The sequence below is a fragment of the Zingiber officinale genome, chromosome 9A, assembly GCF_018446385.1.
Source record: "Zingiber officinale cultivar Zhangliang chromosome 9A, Zo_v1.1, whole genome shotgun sequence".
NCBI classification, from domain to species: domain Eukaryota; kingdom Viridiplantae; phylum Streptophyta; class Magnoliopsida; order Zingiberales; family Zingiberaceae; genus Zingiber; species Zingiber officinale.
In genome coordinates this window covers 53,342,390-53,365,995 of record NC_056002.1, presented here as the reverse complement: position 1 = coordinate 53,365,995, position 23,606 = coordinate 53,342,390, and the positions used below count along the sequence as shown (strand labels likewise).

At 37.3% G+C, this 23,606-nt stretch overlaps 3 protein-coding genes across 4 annotated transcripts; 1 reads left to right on the top strand and 2 right to left on the bottom strand.

Annotated features, from left to right (window-relative positions):
• The first annotated feature begins 6,408 nt into the window (after window positions 1-6,408).
• Window positions 6,409-11,061, top strand: LOC122021357 (uncharacterized CRM domain-containing protein At3g25440, chloroplastic-like). Of its 2 annotated transcripts, XM_042579479.1 has the most exons (5): window positions 6,409-6,692; window positions 8,980-9,050; window positions 9,127-9,367; window positions 9,442-9,843; window positions 10,823-11,061. In XM_042579479.1, the coding sequence occupies exons 2-5, from the start codon at window positions 9,037-9,039 to the stop codon at window positions 11,000-11,002; spliced, it is 837 nt and encodes a 278-aa protein (XP_042435413.1). In that variant the 5' UTR covers window positions 6,409-6,692; window positions 8,980-9,036; the 3' UTR covers window positions 11,003-11,061. The 2 variants fall into 2 exon arrangements, with proteins under 2 accessions (XP_042435413.1, XP_042435412.1); XM_042579478.1 differs by having other exon boundaries at window positions 8,980-9,367.
• A 270-nt stretch (window positions 11,062-11,331) lies between these two features.
• Window positions 11,332-13,896, bottom strand: LOC122021356 (heat shock protein 81-1-like). The gene is made up of 3 exons (XM_042579477.1): window positions 13,727-13,896; window positions 13,195-13,617; window positions 11,332-13,055 (listed from the first exon to the last, which is right to left on the bottom strand). Exons 1-3 carry the CDS (start codon window positions 13,850-13,852, stop codon window positions 11,505-11,507), a joined length of 2,100 nt encoding a protein of 699 aa, XP_042435411.1. The 5' UTR covers window positions 13,853-13,896; the 3' UTR covers window positions 11,332-11,504.
• A 647-nt stretch (window positions 13,897-14,543) lies between these two features.
• LOC122021296 (outer envelope pore protein 16-3, chloroplastic/mitochondrial-like) lies at window positions 14,544-22,682 on the bottom strand. Its single transcript, XM_042579397.1, has 3 exons — window positions 22,560-22,682; window positions 21,879-22,216; window positions 14,544-14,999 (listed from the first exon to the last, which is right to left on the bottom strand). Exons 2-3 carry the CDS (start codon window positions 22,207-22,209, stop codon window positions 14,854-14,856), a joined length of 477 nt encoding a protein of 158 aa, XP_042435331.1. The 5' UTR covers window positions 22,210-22,216; window positions 22,560-22,682; the 3' UTR covers window positions 14,544-14,853.
• Between the last annotated feature and the right edge of the window lie 924 nt (window positions 22,683-23,606).

The window sequence follows — 23,606 nt, the reverse complement described above, 5'->3', positions numbered from 1 at the left end:
GTCCTCTTAAGGGGTCGACCCCTTGCTTGGTGCCCAAGCAAGAGGGGGCCGACCACATTAATTCAAATAAGGAGGAGTGTTTTGAATTTTTTAAATCTTCTCTTTATAGAAAACTACAAATTGTAAAAGAGAGATTTTAAATTTTAAAACTTTCCTTATTTGAATTAGGCCACATGTTTTAAAACTTTTCTTTTTTAACCATCCTCATGGTTTAAGAAAAAAAAAGGAAGAGAAGTTTTAAAATTTAAATTTACTATCACCATGTTAAAAAAGGAAATTTTTTAGAAGAGAAGTTTCAAATTTTAAAAACATGTTTTTAATTTTTTGAAACTTTCCCTTTTTAACATTCACTTTAGGAAATTGAAAGAGAACTTGTAAAATTTTATAAGAGTTTTTTCTTTGCTTATAAAATTTTTACAAGGATTATTTCTTTCCTTTTAATTGTGGCCGGCCACCTTCCTTGGTGCCCAAGCAAGGGGTCGACCAATCATCCTTTTAAAAGACTCAATCAAATTAAACCCAATCAAGGATTGGTGATTGATTCAATCAAGAGGAAAGAAAAGGAAAAATAAAAGGGAAAAGGAAAAACAAGAGGAAAATTTTATTTTTTGTAAAAAGTCTTTCCTTATTTGCCTTGGGCAAGTAATATAAAAGAAGGAGAGGAGAGACCTCATGAGGATAATATTTTTTTCTCTCTTCTCTCTAGTTTTTTCCTAAGGGTCAGCCCTTGCTTCTCTTCATGCTAGGGCCGACCACCTCTTGTGGTTTCTCATAGTGGCCGGATACAAGAAAAGGAGAAGAAGAGGAGAAGTAGGGAACACAACAATCCTTATTCTCTTGTGGAGTTCTTCATTGTGGTCGGCCTTCTCCCTATCCCTTTTCCCTTACTCTCTTTGGTTCCTAAATTGGTGGTGGTGGCCGAATATTAGAGGAGGAAGAAGAAAGCTCTTTGGTGGTGTTCATCTTGGAGGATCGTCGTCCATACGACATCCAAGGCGAGGCGAGGAATACGGCAGAAAATCTCGAGATCATTAGCATACAAAGAGAAGGTATAACTAGTAATTTTCTTCCGCATCATACTAGTTATTTTTTCTTTGTATGAATTCCAAACACAAGAGGCATTAGATCTAATTTTTTGAATTTATTTTTCGAGTTTGTGTTTTCTTTGTTTTTCGAATTTGTAATTCGATTGTTCCTTTTGGTTAAACCTAGAGTTATTTAAGGAAATTAAATATTAGTTTTCCTTAAAAGGTTTTGTCTAGGCGGTGGTGGTTGCTCCCATATCCAAGAAGGCCATGTGCCTCGCCATGCAATCCTGGAAGCCAATTTTGGAAATTAATATTTAATTGAATTTATAACGTAGGTGGATTTGAATCAATAGTGTTAAGTTCCGTTTGCGATTCAAATCTAAACCATTAAGAACAGATAAGTTAAATTTGGAATTAATGATGTTAAGTTCTGTCTGCAATTCCTAATTTAACTGCTAAAGAACACAATAGGTTATTTAAGGAAAGATTCGACACTTGTACAAAATTTTTGTACAGTGGAACCGGTACAATTTTCCTAAGACTAATCAACATAGGGTACCTTGCTGAAGATACAAGATCATTGGAGCTCTCTAGTCGATTGGTTCTTCTAAGTTATTCTGCAAGTCGATCTGAACTATTAGGAAACTCTGGGCCATCGATTTATCCAGGACCCAAGTGGTCAAAGATCTGACCATCTTGGTTAATTCATCTGCTCTCTGATTATCTGCCCTGGGAATTTTGGTTACTAGGACTTCCTCAAAGCCTTCCTTCATTTTTTTCATATGCTTCTCTGTAAAGCTGTAGCTTCTTACTATTGATCTCAAGTTGCCAGCCGCCAGCTGAGCCACAGTTGAGAATCTCAGTAGATGATTACCCGCGTGGCTCCTATGTGCCGAGCTGTCTGCAGTCCAGCCAAGAGTACCTCATATTCTGCCTCGTTATTGGTAGCTCTGAAGTTTAACCTAACGGCTAGTTGCATGATATCTTCTCGAGGGGATATAAGAAGTATCACCACTCTACTTCCTTGTTGAGTGGGCGACCCATCTATGCATATCTTCCATGTCTCCTCGGAATCATGCTGATGGATCTCCATTAGAAAGTCGGTTAGGGCTTGTGCCTTAATCGCTGCTCAGGGCTGGTACTGTATATCGTACTCTCCCAGCTCGGTTGTCTTTTATCACTTTTCATAAAAAAAAAAAATCCATTGTGATTACGTACTTTTTACAATGTTTCTAACCGTTGTCTTTAATATTCATGTTGCAACATGATAATAACAAACAACCAGTCTTTTTTTAATATAAGCAAACCACCTATACAAAACTAAATATTTACTACATTTAATCCAAAATATATCAGCTAAAATATACAAAATGAGTTGTACTCATCAAACTTAGTAGTACCAAATCATAAATCACATGTTTTCTATTACTATTCTTCATATGGCTTTTACACATTAGCAAGACAACTAGAACCTAACAAAGCTCACTCCTTGCATAAAAAATCTCAAGCCTCATGAATTGCCTGAGTTACGTACCTGTAAGAGAAAAATTAAACAAAACTTATTAATGAAAAATATAAAATATATAAAAAAAAGAATTGTAGTAAGTATTGTATGAACTGTAACCAAAGAATAAATATTTCGCATAACTCTAATATCTGGACATGAGAGAAGGATTTCCAGAATTCCATGACAACACTCAATGTCTGCAAAACGGAAGAGAAAAAAATTATTCAATACAAACTTATAGTCTCTAAGAAATAAAACTTATGCAATACAAGCAATTTAACCAACTTAGAGTTGTCTTGGTAACTTCCATTGGAAAACTTATGCACGTAGCTTTAAATTCACAGAATAAGTTTATATTCAATCAATGAATTTCATTGACCTTGCCATTGAGTTTATAAATAATCAATCAAGAACATTCTTAAAAGATACTTGTGGTGACAATAAGAAATCATCGAAACCTGTAAAAATACATCTAAACCTGGAGGATGCATGAGGTTATAACAAACCAGCTATTCAAATATCGATTTAGGATGCGAACTTGCTGAGTTATAGGCATGATTGACAAAATGACAAGAACTTGTCTAGACAAATGTTGAAAATAGACAAGGAAGTCGATATATGCTTTGTTCCTAGAAAAATGTCTTTATATACAAAACATGCTCATAATTCCAGTCAACATGCTACAGACTCTATCTACTAACTCAGCCGAATCACTATACGACAAGCTTATTTCTCGGAGGCAAAGGTTAATAGACAAAACAAAAACAAAATTATAAGGACACCACAACTTTACTTATAACTAAATTTACAAAATGTTCAATCAGCAAGATAACACATAGATATATATTAGGTATTGACATATTAAAGCAAAAGATGAGAACAAAGTGAGGCAATAAATAAGGGAAATGTTAACCAATTCTGCTCATGATAGAAATGCAAGAATGAGGTATTGGACAAAGGTATGTGTATAATTTATTTCATGGAACATCAAATACAGAAACAAAGTTTTTTTTCCTTCAACCAAACATTTAAAAAAAATAGAAATTTCCAAAGCATGAAATAACTACCCCAATCTGTGTTGGATATAGATACTTGGATAATGACACTCAAACAATGACACTAAGAGTGAACAATCACTAATCCAATTGAACACATGTACAATTTGTAAAAATAGTCATGTTAGAGATTGTGATCATACTCATGTTGAACACTATATCAAGTCCAAGTAACATAAACATGGAACAGTTGCAACATTGACACCATATTCAACTACATAAGCATTATCATACTGGAGATTTGAATGAACATTAGTTATCAAATTTCGTAAACAATAAGCAGTAGAGTACTAGCCTTGTATATTAAACTTGTTGAATGTACAATATCTCATAAGAAAGTTTACCTTTAATGCTATCACAATAATCACATCCAAAGAGAATACACAAATCAATGAACTGATCCATAGTGAGTCTTAACTCTTCAAGAACCTGAAAAATAAGGATAAGAATAAATATAGTAATTCAATTAGCAATAAGCAGAATAAATATACCTTTGAAACTTCAAATTCTATCACAGAGAGCAGAAATTACATGTTATTATTTGTTGTAATATGTGAGACACATAAAGTTGGACATTTTGGGAAGCTTTGAAACAAAGTAACAATAACTGATAAGTAAGAGATGTCTCCAATCGAGCAATAAGTGGCGAGATGAGTTCTCACCAAAATTTAGGGGATTTGGCAAACAACAAGCTTTTTAAGAGCACCATTATCCATTGGAGTGTGATCTCCTAACAAAGAGAAGGGGCATGTTAGCTGAAGATGCTCTTTGGTTTAATTATCTTTCTTCTCCTTTTTTGCCTCCAATTTTTGGGATAAAACTATTTGGCTTAATATTGTGTCATTTATCACAATGCCGATGATCGAACCCATAATGACTTAGCATGAATTAAGGGCAACAAACTGAAGACGAGAAAATACTACAATGTGTCTGAGCTACAACTTAGTTGTCGCCTTTGTAATTTTTTTAACTACTCTTCTGATGTGGCTTGAGCCAAGAAGAAAAAAAATGATCTAGAGTTTAAGAACTGGAGCTTCTCCACCTAAGTGACTAGTCACCAATGATAATTAGATTGTGCATAAAACATAACTAATCCATATTAGAGTGTCATCGTGTTGATTGTAGGTATACCAGATAGATTGACTACTTAGGTAAGGAAACGAAAGGAGCATCTACATCCAAGCAACTAGCCACTAGGATTGATAATAAGCAGTAGTGAGATACCACTAACTGGAGCATTTTCCTGAATGTTGGTGAAGACTCTCATTGCAAGATAAAGAAAAAGTATACTGTGTATAAAAGTTCCACAATAAAACATGAGCAATAGCACAAGAACTATCAAGATGTTGAGGATCTGGTAGTTCATGAAATTCTTAGTGAACATCATTTTCTAGACTGAACAAATATTTGTTGATCTTTAAATCTTCACACACACACTAGTTTCCAGTAAGATGCATTTACCAAAAGGTTAACAAAATCACAGTTACTAAGGAATTGCCCCATATGAATTAAATGAAAGATGACACAAAAGAATTAAATGGTTAAATCTCTTTTTAAGAATCACTTGGGAGAACATACCTATAGAGCTAGCAAAATTCATAAAACATGTCAAGAAGCTCAACTCTCCAGTACTTTTATTCTGTACAAATTCACGTGAAATGTAATGGTCTTGAGAACTAAATGAAGCCCCATCAAATGTACATTAGACGTTATCATGAATTACTAAGTGAATCGCAACCTCAGTAGTTTTTCAGTCATTTTGTTATAAGTAATTGCATGCAGCTTTAGGAAATGTTTGCAAGAGAAAGCAAAATTGTGGCATGTTTACAATTATCATTATGATGCTTGGTTACCTGTGAAAAAACTCTACAGTCAGCTATTGGAATTAAATTCTTCAAGAAAGTAATTTGAAAGTTCAAAATATATTTAAAGAAACTCTATGTTACATATGAAGAAACACAGATAATCAGCATGCTAACTTCATGCTGATTGCATCATAATTAATAAGATCCTCAAGGTAATTTCTAAAAAAATAGCAATATCAAAGATTACCTTGACAACCCTTTTGATGTACTTTTCAATTCCCTCCGGATCACCAGTCTGCAAACAACAAATGTAGCCAACTAAGACAGTAAAAGAAATTCTAGCACATTAAGGAGTCCCAATAAAGGTACTTGTTATGCACAAGCAATGGCCTCAATTGCTGTGTTCAGATCTTAGTTGCATCTTCCCTCTTTGAATATCTAAAGAACAAAATAAGCTTAAAGGTTATCATTATCTTGCAACAAAAAAACCAACAAAGATGTATTTGTTCACCCACGCGTGAGAGAGAGTCTCTCCTCATATATTTGTTCATATCCTCAATATATGTGAATCAATATAAACCAACAAAGATGTCAAAAAACTCCTAATGTGGGACTAAAATCTCATGCACAATAGAGTTTTTTCTCTTCCTCCTCTTCTTCATTCACACTTATTCAACATAATTTAATCAATAATCAAATGGGTAGTAGTTATCTGTTAACTTTTATATGTTGTAGAAATTAATTGGTAGTGGTAACATATTATATTATAGATGTTATATGCTAATTTTTATAAAAGTACGAAATTTAGGAGTATTTTTAAGATAAAATCATAATATGGGCGCTCATTTATTTTTTTTAATAAAATAGTAATTTAATATTTTTATTAATTTGGAACGATTTTTGTCCGGATTGACTTACCTTAATTCGATTACTCACCGAATAATTTATAGTTATAGTTTTGACTAAACGACGCCAATTAATATGAAACTAACCCAAAATTGTATCTCATCTGTGATCGGTTCGTTCAATGGACGCACGGTGTCAGTCGCGTGCGGGTGCACGACTAACTCGATCAGCAAACCCTAACAAACCTGTTTTGGTTGTCGCCGGAGACGGTGGCTGTGTCCTTTCTCCGCCACCGCTCTGCTCTTTCGGCGGCCGCGATCTAGGCGACGTGGCGACGTCTTCCCATGATTTCCGCGTTTCGTCGTCTCGCAAAGAGCGAGAGGATCGGGTGGTTCCATGGGCTGATTTCTCCATGCGGGCGTTCAAGGATTCCTCTTTTCGATCGGACAAGGTGTCGACTTTCTGCCTTTGCTTTGCATGCTCTATCTTTTCTACAAGGCGATCGATTTCCTACTCGAAGCGTCTTTACTGAATTCCTCATGTGATATGTTCTCTGCCCTCAAGTTGTGCTTTGCCATTAATTTCTACTTAGAAATGTAGAATTTTGCGAGCACATATCTGGTGTTTCTCGAAATTCTTGTATAATGCTTGCATTATAGTTGAATTTTTTTATAGGAATTCAAGTCTTTATGTACTGGAGTACTAGAGAAAAGGGAAGATGAAGGGAGATGTCAGAACTCCATAATACCATAATTTTGATAGATTCAAGAGAGTTTTTAGGCTATTCATTTATAGGCATTCAAAAGATGTCACCATGACCGCCTCTTGCAAAGCAGGGGTAAGGTTGTGTACAATAGACTTTTCCCTAGGATCTCGCATTGGCGGTAGTTTCGTGTACCGGGCAACCCTTTTTTATTTATAAGCATTCAAAAGATGTTTGTCTATTGATTTGGTTGAGATCGGGGGATGAACTGACTCCTTAGTGTGTCGAAGAAGAGCACATCTGATAGGTCGGCTATGAGTCGGGTTGACTCCCATCATATTGGCTCCTATCGGGTCGGTTTTTTCAGGCCGCGCAACGAAAGGGCTTCGGGTAAGAACACGTCTGTTTCTGACAAAGGTCTTAGGCGAGGAGGAACACACTAGAAAAGCTGAGAACAATGAAAATAGTTAGAACTTAGAAGGGAGGTTAAGGTGGACTTTGATGAAACCCCTTTGACAAAACCCCTTTGACGTTCAAGTCAGGCCCCGACAAAAAGAAGAGAAGAAAATGAAAGAGAAGGTGGTAGAATAATATTGTGCGCGTGTACCTGTACTCACCTCTACAAGCACCTTTTTATATCAGTTTGGGAGAGTGAGGGTAATCCTCACCGGGCACACTGCATACTTCCTGCACATCAACCTACTTTCTTGGAACGTGTCCATGCCACATTTTGCACATCCGCTCACATCCTTAGAACATGTCTACACCAGATCTCCCACTCTCCTGCCCATTTGTCTGAGTCCCATTGAGCTCAGTTCAAGTGGGACTGTGATTGCACGGTTCTATTTTTAGGTCGGCCGGTTGGACCCGAACTCAATCTTGGGTTGGGTTGATCTGACTCTGTGTTGACCGAGTCCTGGGGCTGCCATCTCTGCCACATCATCTACAATAAAATGACTAATTCTAAAATAAATTCAAGATGAAACAAAGGGTATAGCTAATAATTCTAGTTTGAAGTTTTTTTTCCTTCTATTAGTCGCCTTTTCGAGGATCCTGTCGAATTGTTGTTCACATTAGAGTTTCATTTTTCAACACTAGGTGCTTATTTCCTTGAAGGAATAAGTTGAAGAATGGAATTTAAGCATCTACTCTTCATAACTCATCCATCTGAAATTGGAAAAGTGCAATCCATCCTCTTCGTTTATGTTCATTCAATGGTAAGTTCTTTGTCATCCTCCCATCGACCTTTGTCATCCCTCCCATCGACCTTCTATCTTTTCTATATATCCATCCTTTCAGTAACCATTTATCTGCAGGAATCAGTGTGCAATTTTGTGAACTTCTCACTCTTTCTTCCCCTGTCGTGCCTATCTTTCCACCCAAGTAGACGCAACCTTGCTGCTGAGATTACCATCTTTGCATTCGAGGAGATAGTACTAGGGGCAAATGTTTAAAGTTTAATTGTTGTGAAGTTATATGTCATAATTGCCTAAGCTCTATTTTGGTTGTTACTCTAGGAATCCTGAAGATTGATGCTTCCTTCGTTCATCACTAATGAAACCTCATTACCATCTTCCTATTGTTGCCTGTTGTCTAGATATGTGTTTATGAACTACTATGCTCAAAAGAAGAAATTAATAAAAAAACATTCAGATCAGTCTGGAGACTCTTCTGGTCAGCTTTTGTCACTCCGCTACTTGATTAACACATTGAAAGTTGGAGGCTACTATTAACTGATTTATTTCAAGGAATGACTTGACAAATGTAAGTGTGAATATATTGTGAAAATTTGGTTGGATGCATATACCGAATTAGCAAATGTAAAACAATAGAAGTGGAGGTTCTCACTATTTAGATACATTAGCAGTCTATTTTTGACATTTCTATATTCAACTTGTAAGTTTGCTCAAGCATCTATTTCTATCGATTTACATCTGAAAATTGAAACACATTAGTGTGCAATCTCTATTATGTTCTAGCATGATGATTCTTAGGAAGGCATTCGGAACTGTTATATATTTCTTTTTTCTTGCAGTTATTCGTTGAAGAGATTTGGTAATGGAAATTACTTGAAAGATGGGACATCGCATATATGGAAGGACATATGTATTTCACATTTTTCTTCGTGTGCATTTTCGTCTCAGTGGTCAGTAACTTCTTTGGTTTATCATAACACAATTAGGTGGCAATCAGTCAGATTTAGGAGCGATTCACTGGTGACTCTTAATACTGAGGACCATGTGGCTAGATTTTCCATTGGCAGACCGAATGTCAACCATGGAACTAACTCAAAGGCAATGAAAAAGCCATTGAAGAAGTCTAGAAAAGCAAAATTGAATGAGCTGAAGTGGTTCCGCTTGAAGGCAAAAAAGAAGATGAAATCACCAAATCCTGAAGTTAGGATTCGGTACAAACTTGAGAAGGTTTGAATGCTCGATGCTCGTTTTTTTGTTTCCTCTTGTTTTTCGTTGTGTAAACCGATTTGTGTTATGTCCAGGCAAAGAGAAAAGAGGTGTGGCTGATTGAGAAGCTGAGGAAATATGAGATTCCAAAAGGTCCACTGCCAGTTCATGATCCTGAAATCCTCACCAAAGAAGAAAAATTCTATCTAAAACGCACAGGCGAAAAGAAGAACAATTATGTGCCCGTCGGGCGGCGAGGTTTATTCGGTGGCGTGGTTCTAAATATGCATATGCATTGGAAGAAACATGAAACAGTAAAAGTAGTCTGCAAGCCTTGTAGACCTGGCCAGATTCATGAATATGCCGAAGAACTAGCGAGGCTCAGCAAAGGGATGGTGATCGATATAAAGGCAAAGAACACTATCATCTTTTACAGGGGGAAGAACTATGTCCAGCCTGACATAATGTCGCCTCCCGATACACTTTCAAAACAGAAGGTACCGATCTCATATTCAATTTATTACTGCAAGTGATCCTCTTCTTTCATTTACATACAAGTGAGAAAACCTCAAAGCTCTTCTTTCTTGCTCGTAGAAGATTAAAAGAGTAAAACCATGGGAATCGAGAACTAGTAGTTGTTGCTGAAATTTGGGACTGTGTTGCTTCTTATACCCTACATGCTACAATATATAATTCCTCACACACAGATTGTTTAATTAGTTATTCCTCACACATGATGTTTTTTGGGTAATAATTAAAAGGGAGCCTTTTTTTTTTTTGTTGAAATCATCAAAAAGGCCCCCTTTTTTATTTTTTTTTATCAAAAGGGTAACCCCACCACACCAACCCTCCTTGTAAAATGGGACAACTACCTTCAAGATATTATAGACACGTATTAAATCCTGAATTGATTGAACAATCGATTGAACAGGTTGTAACAGCTATGAATGTTGTAGTAATTTCAGTTTTGTAATTTATATAACTGAATTCAACCTGTTCACATAACATTCACGTTATAGCAGCTACGAAATCGTAGCTATTACAACTCAGATTTTAGACTTGTTCTGTTCAATAATATTCATATTGTAGTAGTTACGATTTTATAATTGTTATAACATGCTCAACCGGTTTAGAATTTAATACTTGTGGCAACCCATAATAATGTCAAAAAGTGCATGTGAGGACAGCTTGATCATTTTACAAGGGAGACCGATGGGTGAGGTGTCATAGAGAGTGAGTGCTTATATGATGATTTTTGCCCCTTGTTTTTGACAGACAAATGTAAGTATTAATCTTAAAAAACAAGGATGTGCAACTTTTTGGGGCATGCCCAGTCACAACTACAAGTATTCGATACCCTAAACACCAATTTGGATTTTGATGAACATCCCCTAGGTGTCTACTCTATCGTTATCAAAAATACATCTATTCCTCACACATGCTTTTTGTTCGTTCGTTTGTTTTAATGTTGCGCAGGCATTGGAGAAGTATAAGTTTGAGCAATCTCTTGAGCACACTAGTCAGTTTATTGAAAAGCTAGAGAGGCAGCTAGAAGAATACCACAAGCATGTTGAATTGTACCAGAAGAATAAAGATATCGCTACTGAAAGAGCAACAGCAACAGCCAACGGAGACTGTAGTGTGGACAGACAGTAAACACACTCTAAATTATTTCTTCTTAATAAAATTTAAATTCTCATCCTCTTATGAATAAATCCTTTGTTCCTGGGATAAATAGCATTTTTGTGAGTATTTCAAGCGTTCAACTTTCGTTTAAGTAATTGATAAATGACCTTCTCCCTTATTTTATCTATTGAATAAATTTGAAATACAATATAAACATAATCCCAATTTATACTAATGATGATAAAATTTTCTTATAATTCTACAAATCATCAAACATATTCAAAATCAACCCGAATTCGATGATTTTAAATACTAACAAAATAGTTTTCATATGAACCTGAAAAACTCACAGACCGAGATAAGTAATATTTTCGATACTTAATAGAGATTGTCAATCTGATAAGAATAACATCAAAGTTTTAAGAGCATTTTAAACGAAAATTACTTTTAACTCGACCTCTTGGAGTTTAAATCTAGTTCGACAATTCCAAAAGTTGTCAGGCAACCCAAAAAACCCATCACAGAGCAAAGCTTAGTCGACTTCCTCCATCTTGCTCTCCTCATCGCCACCTTCCTCGAGCGCAGGCATGTCGGAGTCTTCTCCCCCCTTGTCATCCTCGTCGATGCTCAGGCCCAACTTGAGCATGCGGTGGATCCGGCTGCCGAACGTGTTGGGGTCGTCGAGGCTGAAGCCCGAGGTGAGCAGCGCCGTCTCGTACAGCAACAGCGTCAGATCTTTCACCGACTTGTCGTTCTTGTCGGCGTCCGCCCTCTTCCTCAGCTCCTCCATGATCGGATTCTCCGGGTTGATCTCCATCGTCTTCTTGCTCGACATGTACCCCGACATGCTCGAGTCTTTGAGCGCCTGCGCCTTCATGATCCTCTCCATGTTCGCCGTCCACCCGTACTCGCCGGTGACTAAGCAGCAGGGCGAGTCGACCACACGCTCCGACACGACCACCTTCTCCACCTTGTCGCCCAGCACCTCCTTGATGGCCTTGCACAGCCCCTCGAACTTCTCCTTCAGGGTTTCCTTCTTCTTCTTCTCCTCCTCGCTCTCCTCCAGCTTCAGCCCTTCCTTGGTGGCGGACACCAGCTTCTTCCCCTCGAATTCCTTCAGCTGGCCGACGGCGTATTCGTCGATCGCGTCCACCATGAAGAGCACCTCGTAGCCCTTCTTCTTTAGCTTCTCCAGGAAGGGAGAGTTCTCCACTGCCTTTTTGCTCTCGCCGGTGATGTAGTAGATGTCGTTCTGGCCTTCTTTCATTCTCGTAACGTAGTCCTTGAGGCTCGTCATCTCGTCCCCGCTCTTGGTGGAGTGGAACCTCAGTAGTTCGGCGATCTTAGACCTATTTTGCGAGTCCTCATGGATTCCGAGCTTGAGGTTCTTCGAGAATGCCTCGTAGAACTTGTCGTAGTCCTCCTTGTTATCGGCGATCTCGAAGAAGAGCTCGATGCATTTCTTGACCAGGTTCTTGCGGATGACCTTGAGGATCTTGTTCTGCTGGAGCGTCTCTCTGGAGATGTTGAGTGGGAGGTCTTCGGAATCCACGATCCCCTTGACGAAGCTCAGGTAGTCGGGGATCAGTTCTTCGCAGTTATCCATGATGAAGACGCGGCGAACGTAGAGCTTGATGTTGTTGTGCTTCTTCTTCGTGTCGAATAGATCGAAAGGAGCCTTCTTTGGCAGGAACAGGACGGCCTTGAATTCAAGCTGGCCTTCCACGGAGAAGTGTTTCACGGCGAGATGCTCTTCCCAGTCGTTGGTGAGACTCTTGTAGAAGGCAGCGTACTCTTCCTTTGTGATCTCTTCGGGCTTCCTCATCCAAATCGGCTTCTGCTTGTTGACTAAGGACCATTCATGGGACACCTCCTTGATCTTCTTTTTCTTCTTCTCTTGCTCTTCCTTCTCGTCGACTTCCTCCACCTTACCTTCCTCGGTGTCTTTCTTATCTTCTTCATCCTCGTCGTCTGAGATTTCCTTCTCTGTGGTCTTCTCGGTCCACAGTGAGATGGGATAGCTGATGAACTCGGAGTGCTTCTTGACCAAATCTTTCAGGCGCCGTTCCTCAAGATACTCCAACTGCAAACACAAATTCAAAAGGAATCATGAAGCACTCAATTATACATCAGAAAGCTTTGACATTCAGAAGTATTATTCAACAGTCTCATGATTTTAAGCAAACTAATTCATTAAGAATATGAAAAGTAATTGTGTTTACCTGGTCCTCCTTGAGGAAAAGAGTCATCTTTGTTCCTCTTCCGAGGCTCTCCCCTGAGGTATCCCGTGTAACCGTAAACGAACCACCAGCCTGCGACTCCCAAACGTACTGCTCGTCGTCGTTGTGCTTGGTGGTGACCACCACGCGCTCAGCCACCAGATACGCCGAATAGAACCCAACACCGAATTGGCCGATCATGCTGACGTCAGCCCCAGCAGTGAGAGCCTCCATGAACTCCTTGGTGCCAGACCGAGCAATGGTACCGAGATTGTTGACGAGATCAGACTTCGTCATGCCGATACCGCTGTCGATGATGGACAAGGTGTTCGTGGCCTTGTCGGGCACGATATGGATGAAGAGCTCCGGCTGAGCGTCGAGCTTGCTCTTATCCGTCAGGCTCTCGAACCGGATCTTGTCCAATGCCTGTATTGCGATCCATCACACCAACAAAAAACCATGCTTAAAGGTGAGAAAATTCACAAAAAAAAAAAAAAAAAAAGGATAAACATGAACACCGGGATCGAGATCTCACATCAGAGGAGTTGCTGATGAGCTCGCGAAGAAAGATCTCCTTGTTGGAGTAGAAAGTGTTGATGATGAGGCTGAGAAGTTGGTTGATCTCCGCCTGGAAAGAGAAGGTCTCCGTCTCGGCCGCCATGGTTGAATCCGATGAGATGAGAAAGAGATCAGCGAGCAAATGTGAGAAAAGCATCAAGAGAGGCGAAATATATAGAACAGGGGAAGCCACGACAGGTTCTAGATCCTTCTTCTAGGTCAACGAAAATGGTTGGAACGGACCAGTGGGGAGAGGCAGGATCCGGATCCGATAAGGGTTCTAGAACTTTCTTTGGTCGAGGGTTCGTGGAAGTCTCGCACGTTTAATTTGAAATTTTATGCATTTTGGTCCTTTATTTTTATTTTTACTTAAATGGAAGATCAAAATGATGATTTATTTAAATACTCACATTAATAAACTAAAAAATTTATTAATCCATATGCACATTAATAAAAAAATTGAGAATTAATTAAAAATAATGAAATTTATTTAAATACATAAGATGATATAATAAAATATCAAATTTAATAAAGGAAAGTTTGGTCTTACCCTACATGACAAAAGATTATTTCTATGACTCTGAACTGATGATTATAAAGTGTATTATGATTATGTTGAGAGACTCTCTTTCAAAAACTCAAATTTAATAATATATATAAAAAAAATCTATACAATCGATACCACTTAATAGAATAAAATCTTAATTCTTGCTATTGTTTTAGTATATAGTTTGATCTATTCGCAAAGGCAAAACAAAGTGTTTGACAGTGCAATTCGTGAACAATTTTTAACATATGGCAAAGCCAAGCAAAGGGTTGATCTTTCATATGGTGAACTACATAACATGTAGATTCACAAAGTTTTTCAAAATGTTTTTATTTGATCCATAATTTGGACACTCAATAAGATAAAGATGGACTACAAAATGACTGAGCCGACAGCGGCCGGAAGAAAGAAACGTGCGCGAATGGAAGTCATATGAGCTCATAACAAACTTTGATCTTATTTAGCACTTTCATCTACTTTGATGTCTTGTGCACATTTGAAATGCATATTCTTACTGAGTTGAGGTGGTTATAAGTCGCTGAGATCCTTAAAAGAAGCTATCTAACATTAGGCCTTTTGATGGTAGTCACCGGATCATACACCTTTCCGGTGTCCTGTCTCATTGTCCGGCCGCCAAGGTCCAGTATGGCTGAAGTGAATCCAAGAATCGATCCTGCAGAGACTCCACTTTGAATGCTCCGACCTGACACCAGTACACAAGAAAGAAGAGTTAGTTGGCAATAAGATTCTCAGGCAAAGTAGCATAAAAGAGAACCCAATTTATCGAAGTTGACCTAGTAAATTCTTTGACAAGAAAGAAATCAATATGCATGGTTATGATCAAATCTTTTACCATGAACACATAATATACACTGAATGTGGCTAGGCCATCGTCCACTTTTATCGGTTTATTTTCTCATTAGTCTCTGAATTTTGAACTAAATAGATCCTCTCAATCAGAAGGTGAAACCCCTTCAGATATATTTTAGAGTCTACCTACCAGGGAGAAGCAATTATTTTATGATTAGAACATCAGACCCAACTTGGAAACCGCTGAAGGAAAGGCGAAAAACACTCTGGTATTTGAACATTGGTCGATCATATAACTTGAACAAGGTGTAGGTGACATTTCACATGCAATAGCTGCTTGCTTGGTAATGCAAAAATAAACTTGTCTAACGGTTTAATAGAGACTTTCAGAGAGTGTTACGAAATGAAAGTCGAGAAGTTCAATCACATATTGAAATTGAACAAAGAATTAAGGCATTGATAGACAGTGTATAAAAAAACCCTGAGGTTGGAACTCAAGCAAAAACCTGATCCTGCCAAGAAAGTCACCGAAATGAAGTTTTAGTAAATGCACTCTAAAAGGAAATATAGTCCTATTTCCATTCGTCTGTGAATTCACCGTAACATATGACAGCAATCTATTTTTCAAGGGTGTATTTGTCATTAGTACACATTCATCAAATCCATATTGTATTTGATTTTTCAACATATTTTGCAAATTATGTTCCCAACTTATTCCGGTAACAACTTCATCCACTTTGCTTTCAAAGCTATTTTATTCTGGTCCATGGTACTATGCACTTCATGTTTAATATAGGCAGGTGTGTGATATTTTATAGGTAATATTCCACCTAATACCTGTAGTTTTTTTGTAATCTAGGTGTGCCTACTAGGTAAATCCAGAGTGCAACTTATGTACACTCACAAGCCAATCACCAGGATATTAACATTGTTGGACCCCGTGGTTGTTTTGATGTGTTTAGGTTAGGTCCTGTTTGTTTGATCCCTGTGTCTAAGTGTGCAGGAGCTTAGAAGCGCAGGAAGTCGAGCGGAAGACGCAGCTAGCGAGAAGGACGGCACGAGAAGAGAGCCGACGGGCTCGGTGCGTCCGAAGGACGAGAGAGCTACGGAAGAGTACCCCGATGGGCGTGAAGAACGTGCGCGGCGTTCGAGGGACGTAAAACCGGGACGGAAGACTGCTCGAGGAGAAGGCCGAGAATTGGGTTCGGGTGAACCCTATTCCGGTTGGCCGAAATCACCCAAGCAAACCGAACCAAAGCAAGCCAATCGGGAGTTGACTTGACAAGTGTTCGGTCGACCGAACGCCATGATCGATCGACCGGACCCCTATCAACAGAAGGCAGCCGTTGGTGACACATCAGCAGACACGTCAACAACCAACTGTTGGCTGATCGGTCGACCGGACCCTCTGATCGGTCGACCGAACCAGAGATAAACCCAAGACTCAGTCAAGCATTCTGATCGGGCCAGCTCAGAGAAAGACCGTTGGCTGATTAGTCGACCGAACAATGGGATCGGTCGACCAAACACAGGCTCGATCCACACAGACTGCATCTAGACGAAAGGCTGGCCAAGTACGCAGGTTCGGTCGACCGAACTTGGGGATCAGTCGATCGATCCCTCTCGAGTCAAAACCTGATCCCGAAGATCAGGTGATCTGATAAGCTCTGGAACCCCTATATAAAGGGGCCTCGAACAGCAACGAAAGAACAACTCTGTACTTTCATTTCTTAGCAACTTCTGTGTTTTTCAATTGTATAAAAGGCTTCTCCGCCTTCAGAGAAGGAGACTCTACTAGTGCGTCAATTCAACCGCCTTGGATTAACAACCTTCTTGGTTATAACCAAGTCAAAATCGCTGAGTCGTCTCTTTTCTTTTCTGTTATTTATTTTATTATTCCTGTTGCTTTATTTTAGAGTTGAAAGTTTGAGGATGGTATACTTTTTGTGTTACAGGCAATTCACCCCCCTCTTGTTGGTCCCGCTGCACTAACAAATATCATTTGGGATTCGAATCCTGATCCCCTTATTATTCCTCCGAGTGTTTTACCACTGCACCACACTGGTGAGGGCATTTCTGTAGCTTTTTTATAAGGTGTTGAGATGGTTTAAGCTTACTAGTTGCTTGTTGTTGCAAGCTTTACTATGGAATTGTTCTTACACTTATGACTGACTGGTCTCATGCATGATCTCGTGTGCAAAATATATTACCAAATATTTTATATTGTAATGGTTATAATGTCATAGCCAATCCCTTTCATCCTGGTAGTGTTTTTATCCATCTCTGATTTTACTTATTTTTTTATCTTCAACAATTACGAGAAAATTCATAAGAGGACAACAAACTATGTATCAACTTTCAGCTTAGCTACATAGTTCTTACCCTCCAATGTTCTCTCTATGTAGAGATCACATTGTTTTCTTTGATTAAATTAAGTACTTTTGTCTGTCCCCCTTTATCACTCGCAGTTGTACCCCATGTATAAAACTTGTGTAGTTATAAATCTGGATCATTCTAGAAAATAAAATAAAATAAACTTTGCGGTTCATTTCAACTAGTTATGCTCCATATCCTAGTCCATTTTTTAGAGGTTTAGACTGAAGATGACAAAGCACTGGAAAAATCAATTAATGAATATCAATGCTTAATTTGCTAGTTATTCCTATAAATAAAAGATAAGTAAAATGTTATTAGAGCCCTAAATTCGTACAACATGAGAAAGTTGTTCTTAGATTACTCATAGAATAAAACAGACTCTACCAAATGTTCATAACTGAAATCGTGCACACAATGTTGGCATTGACTACGAAGCAAAATATTATATACATTTAAAAATGTGTCCATACATACACTAGTGTTTGGACATGTATGATGGGAAAAACTAGAACATCCATGAACTACAAACGATCAGTATTTTTCTGTCTAACAAATAGAAAATGTAGTACAATTTTTCTCTAATTACTTTCCACTACAAAGGAGGAGAGTTACGTTAGATTGTCCGCCAGTGTTAAAACTATGATAAATATTCAATAAATAAATTCATTAAACTATTGTGTTAATCCTAGGTTGTTCCCTAGAAGAAACGTGTTGCAAGATCCGCCTGTAATGTCTCATCCGACTGTAACGTATCGGTAAGGACCGCTACATCTCGATGATAACTTGGATGTAGTGTTAAATAGACAAGAGTTTTCACACCATAGATTAGATAAGAACAAATATCATAGGAAAACTAATAGTCTAAAATTTAGAACATGGAATATAGTAACCTTTACTAGTAAATTAATGGAGGTAGGATATACGATGATTAGGAGAACAATTAGTATTTTGTGTGTACAAGAGACACAATGGGTAAGCGAGAAGGCAAAGATAATAGAGAACTCAGGTTTTAAGTTATGGTACACAAGAAAAAGTAAAGTAAGAAATGAACTGGGTATTATTGTAGATAGTTTATTAAAGGATGAAATTGTTGGAATAATTAGAAAAGGGGATCGAATTATAACCCTTAAGATAATAGTGGCGAAAGAATCTATGAATATACTTACCATTTATGCATCGCAAGTAGGATTAGATGAAGCTACCAAATCAAGGTTTTAGAATGACTTAGACAAAGTATTACAAAACATTCCACCAAATAAAATGATTTTAATAAGAGGTGACTTAAATGGGCATGCCAAAGTGAAAAATGAGGAATATGAGAGGGTACATAGGGGTTATGGGATTGGAACAAGAAATGAAGAATGAAAAACTATATTAGATTTTGTGCTAGCATATGATTTTATATTAGCTAATATATTTTTTAAGATCACATTCAAAAGTAGGAATAATAAGTCGCAAATTCACTTTCTTATGGTTAGGAAGAAGGATAAAAAGATTTGTAAAGATTGCAAGGTCATCCAGCTTAACCACTCAACATAGGTTAAGAGTGTTGGATATACACCTCAAGCATAATATCAATAAAAAGAAAAAATATATAACTCCTTTAATTAAGTCATGGAAATTAAAGGATGGGAAGCAAAATATATTTAAGGAAAAAGTAGGAGTACAAGTATTAGGTGAAATATATGGTGACTCAATACGATATGAGATAAGATGGTATCAAAGTTGAAAATAATAACTCGGTGAGTCAAAGGGACATACATCACTAAATAAAAAATCTTAGTGGTTTAATGAGAAAGTACAAGAGAAAGTGAAAAAAAACGAATAGTTTATAAGAAATTATATATTAGTAAGAACAAGAAATTTAATAAAGTAGTGAATGAAATAACGAATGAAACTTTTGAACGATTATATCAAAAATTGAATACAAAAGAAGAAGAAAGAGACATTTATAGAATAGCTAAAGTGAGAGAAAGGACGACAAAAGATTTTATCTAAATAAAATGTATTAAAAATGAATGTAATAGAGTACTAGTAAACGATAGAAAAATAAAAGGGTGATGGAAGAGGTATTTTTATCAACTTTTTAATAAAAGTTTAGGTGACCTTAAATTTTTATTGTAGAATTCAAACTTGTAGAACAAGTTTTAAATGAGATGCACAATGGAAAAATCGTTGGACTAGATGATATTTCGATAGAGACATGAAAGTGCCTAAAGAAATAAGGTATTGAATGACTTACAAAATTATTTAATATATGATATTGAAAATGAAAAAAATATCTGATTAATGGAGGGTAAGTACACGAGTTCTCTTATATAAGAATAAAGAAGACATATAAAATTATGCAAACTATAAGAGTATTAAACTAATGAGTCATACAATGAAACTTTATGGAAAAGTAATAAAAAAAGATTAAAGAAAGAGACCACAGTGACCGAAAATCAATTTGGGTTAATACTTGGAAAGTTGACAATAAAAGCTATACATCTTCTTAGACAACTAATTGAAAAAATATCGGGGGCAAAAACAAGATCTACACATAGTATTCATTAGTTTAGAAAAAGTTTATGATAGAGTTCTAAAAGAAATTATATGAAGAATTCTAGAAAAGAGAAGTGTTAGCGTAACATATATTGAAGTAAATAAGGATATATACGAGGATGTAACAATCAGAGTAAAGATTTCAGGCAGAATAGCTAAAGCATTTCCAATAAAGATAAGGTTACATCAAGGATCAACTCTAAATCCCTATATTTTTACAACTACATACATTCAAGACACAACACCGTAATGCATGTTGTTTGCAGATAATATTATTTTGGTAGGTGAAACGCGTGAAGGAGTAAATGTTAAACTAGAATCTTGGCAGGAAACACTAGACGGAAAAGATTTTAGGCTTAGTAGAATAAAGACAGAATATATAAAATTTAAGTTTAGCAATATTAAACATAATGAGATAATTGTTAAAAGATAGGAGATGATGAGTTGCCCAGAACCGAGAGCTTTAAATATTTAGGACCATTTTTACAAAAAGATAGAGGGATTGAGAGAGATATCTTATATAGAATACAAATAGGATGGTTGAAATGGAGGAAAGGTTAGGTGTTTTATTATGTGACTGTAAAATATCTCTACAATTTAAAGGAAAGTTATACAAAACTATAATTAGACCTGCTATGTTATATGAAGCTGAATTTAGGCTATGACTCGAGCATATGAGCAGAAGATGAGAGTTGCAAAGATGAGGATGTTAAGATGGATGTGTGGATAAACGAAGATGGGCAGAATAAGAAATAAGAGCATTAGAGAGAAAATCGAAGTTGCATCTATTGAGGGAAAACTCCGAGAGACACGTTTAAGATGGTACGTGCATGTATTTAGATGACCAATGTATGCTTCAATTAAGCGATATGAAACTATGACAAACACAAATATCAAACGAGGAAGAGAAAAAAACAAAAAAATTTGGTTAGCAATAATAAAACAAGATAAAATTTATTTAAATATAAATGATGATATAGTAGGAGATGAGCTCAATGGTGTAAAAGGATTCATATAGCCGACCTCACTTAGTGGGATAAGGTTTGGTGGTTGTTGTTATTGTACTTTCAGCTATAAATTAAATTGAAAAAAAAGACTCAATTATTCAAAGATTTATATTGAAGAAAGTGGAGTTTGCAAGTTGAGAGAAGATTATTCAAAGGATTATGTTGAATTCTTACATGGTCCAAGCTACCGAAAAATACATTGTAATTTTGAAAAATAAAATAAAAGATTAAAAAGGTGATCAAGGAACCACAAAACATCTACATGGCAAGATGTTCATCTCAAGTTAAAGTTTTTTAATATAAAAACTAAAAAAAAAAAGTGATCAAGGAATAAGAAAACATCCACATGATAAGATGTTCATCTCCAGTCTGACTAGAGAACAATATAGTATTTGAGTGAAATGCATATAGTCCCAATTAGATTAAAAAAAATTGGCAAGAACTTTGGAAGACAGATCAGTAAATGACCACTTTCTCACAATAAAAGATGAAATAATGCAAACTTTAAGTTTATGTTATAGTGGCAAATAACACATATAGACCCAATTAGATCAAAAAATGAATTTAATTGGCAAGAATTTTGGAAGACAGAACAGTAAATGACCACTTTCTGACAATAAAAGATGAAATAATACAAACTTGAAGTTTATGTTATAGTGGCTAATAACCCATATTGACCCAATTAGATCAAAGAAAAAAAATTGAATTTAATTGGCAAGAACTTTTGAAGACAGAGCAGTAAATGACCACTTTCTCACAATAAAAGATGAAATAATGCAAACTTGAACTTCATGATATAGTGGCAATTAACACATATGATGTATATATAGAGAGAGGGAGAATACCTTTGAAACCATAAACAGCTGCTCCGGCAACAAAGGCACCCACAGCACCATTAACGAAATCCATCTTTTTCCTCTGATGCTGCACCAACTGTTCCACACCAATGTACAGTCCTCCAACCGCAGCAAAAGTAAGCCCATGACTCCCACACATCTTCAATGTTCTAATCAGCCCGGGGAGAGCAACATGCCTCTCGACGCGAGGGACATCGTGCCAAGTAGCAAGAACGGTGCCCCAGATGATCCCTGCTGCTAAACCCGTTGTCGCGCCCTTGATTGTCTTCAGGATCGGGGAATCTTCGTCATCCAGGTATAGCTTGTTAGTCAGATCCATCCTTCTCCTTCAGGCAAAACAGGAGATCCAAGGTAAACACACGAAAGAACAAAGGAAGATTCTTGCGCTTCACAAAGAAGAATAAGATCATAGTAAAGGATGATCGAGATCAAGATTCAAGTTTGAGCAAAAATTTAGAAGCGATATCGGCGGATCAACAAGGAGATACTAAACAGGTTGAGATATGAAGAAAATTTATGCCCTAAAAAACTCTGAAACGTGGGCATGGCGATTACTGGATCGGATTGAAGACCACAAAACCGTGACTGATTAATGGGGACGCACGGTGGGAAAAAACCGAGATCAACAGGGAAATAAGAATCACTTCACGGAAAAATCAAAGGAGCTACCTTGGATTTGGAGTTCACCGGCGCTGCGCGAGGGTGAGAGATCGAGAACCCTAGAAATCGCTCTGCAGAGTGCTATAGCGAGAAATATCAAATGTAAGCCGTGTGTAATTACCAAAACGCCCCTCGATCTATAACATCTCAATCTGACGGCTGTCTTTCGATCGAGAAATCACGATACATCACCGTGAACGCCTAATGTGAGTCATTTCGCACTCCCTCGTAGGTTCCCGAAAACCTGCGTAGCCTCCATATCCGTGGGACCGGCTTTAGGGGGGCCGCTGATGTGGCGGTTCCACATTTTTTTTTCCGAAAACCTGCGTAGTCGTGTTGGCCTGGGATAAATTAACGGGAACGTTGGGTTGGAGATAGTTGCCTAACTACATCTCAAACTGAAGAAGTTGATCATTAAACTCATAAATCTTAGAGAAATGATAATGAATAGAGACTCCTTAAGATATGCTCTTAATACTTCCCGAGGATTCCGAATTGGACATCGATAATTGACTCCTATTACATCTCTAAGGATCTAGAGGTAAGTATTTTAGAAAGTTTATTTTCCACATTAGAACTTCACAAATCTAGATGTGCATGACTAAGAAAGGAGCCAAATTAGAACATCACCCTAAAACAAAAAAGGGACAACCCAAACTCTGATGCTTCTCTAGACGAAAATGAAGAAGCTTTTCCGGTAAGAAAGTTTTCAAAAATTTCAAATCTAACAATTTTGACAAGATATAGGTAACAAAATCCTTTCGGAGCAAGAGGAAGGTGTGGTGCTACAATTTTCAAGAAGAATGACATATCAAAGATAAACTGCCTAAAGCTAAAAAGTAAAGAAAAAGGCAAAGGGTCAACCAGATCCAAGTACAAGAACCTAAAAATAACATTGGAGGAGTCCTCATCCGAGTCTGAGCTAGAAGAATACATTGGATTAGGACTAATGGTGGATCACCAAGAAGACATTAAAAGCTCGTCCGAAATGAGCATCGATGAAGGGGGAGATACATCGGAAGAAAACAACAATGAAGGGGAAAGCAACGGACTATG

Coding starts and splice junctions, on each gene's coding strand:
- LOC122021357 (XM_042579478.1), top strand. CDS start 6,586: ATGATTTCCGCGTTTCGTCGTCTCGCAAAGAGCGAGAGGATCGGGTGG. Junction 6,693..8,979: donor CCTCTTTTCGATCGGACAAG/GTGTCGACTTTC, acceptor TTTTTCTTGCAG/TTATTCGTTGAAGAGATTTG. Junction 9,844..10,822: donor ATACACTTTCAAAACAGAAG/GTACCGATCTCA, acceptor AATGTTGCGCAG/GCATTGGAGAAGTATAAGTT.
- LOC122021356 (XM_042579477.1), bottom strand. CDS start 13,852: ATGGCGGCCGAGACGGAGACCTTCTCTTTCCAGGCGGAGATCAACCAA. Junction 13,618..13,726: donor TCATCAGCAACTCCTCTGAT/GTGAGATCTCGA, acceptor ATCGCAATACAG/GCATTGGACAAGATCCGGTT. Junction 13,056..13,194: donor TTTTCCTCAAGGAGGACCAG/GTAAACACAATT, acceptor TTGTGTTTGCAG/TTGGAGTATCTTGAGGAACG.
- LOC122021296 (XM_042579397.1), bottom strand. CDS start 22,209: ATGGATCTGACTAACAAGCTATACCTGGATGACGAAGATTCCCCGATC. Junction 15,000..21,878: donor AGCTGTTTATGGTTTCAAAG/GTATTCTCCCTC, acceptor TACTGGTGTCAG/GTCGGAGCATTCAAAGTGGA.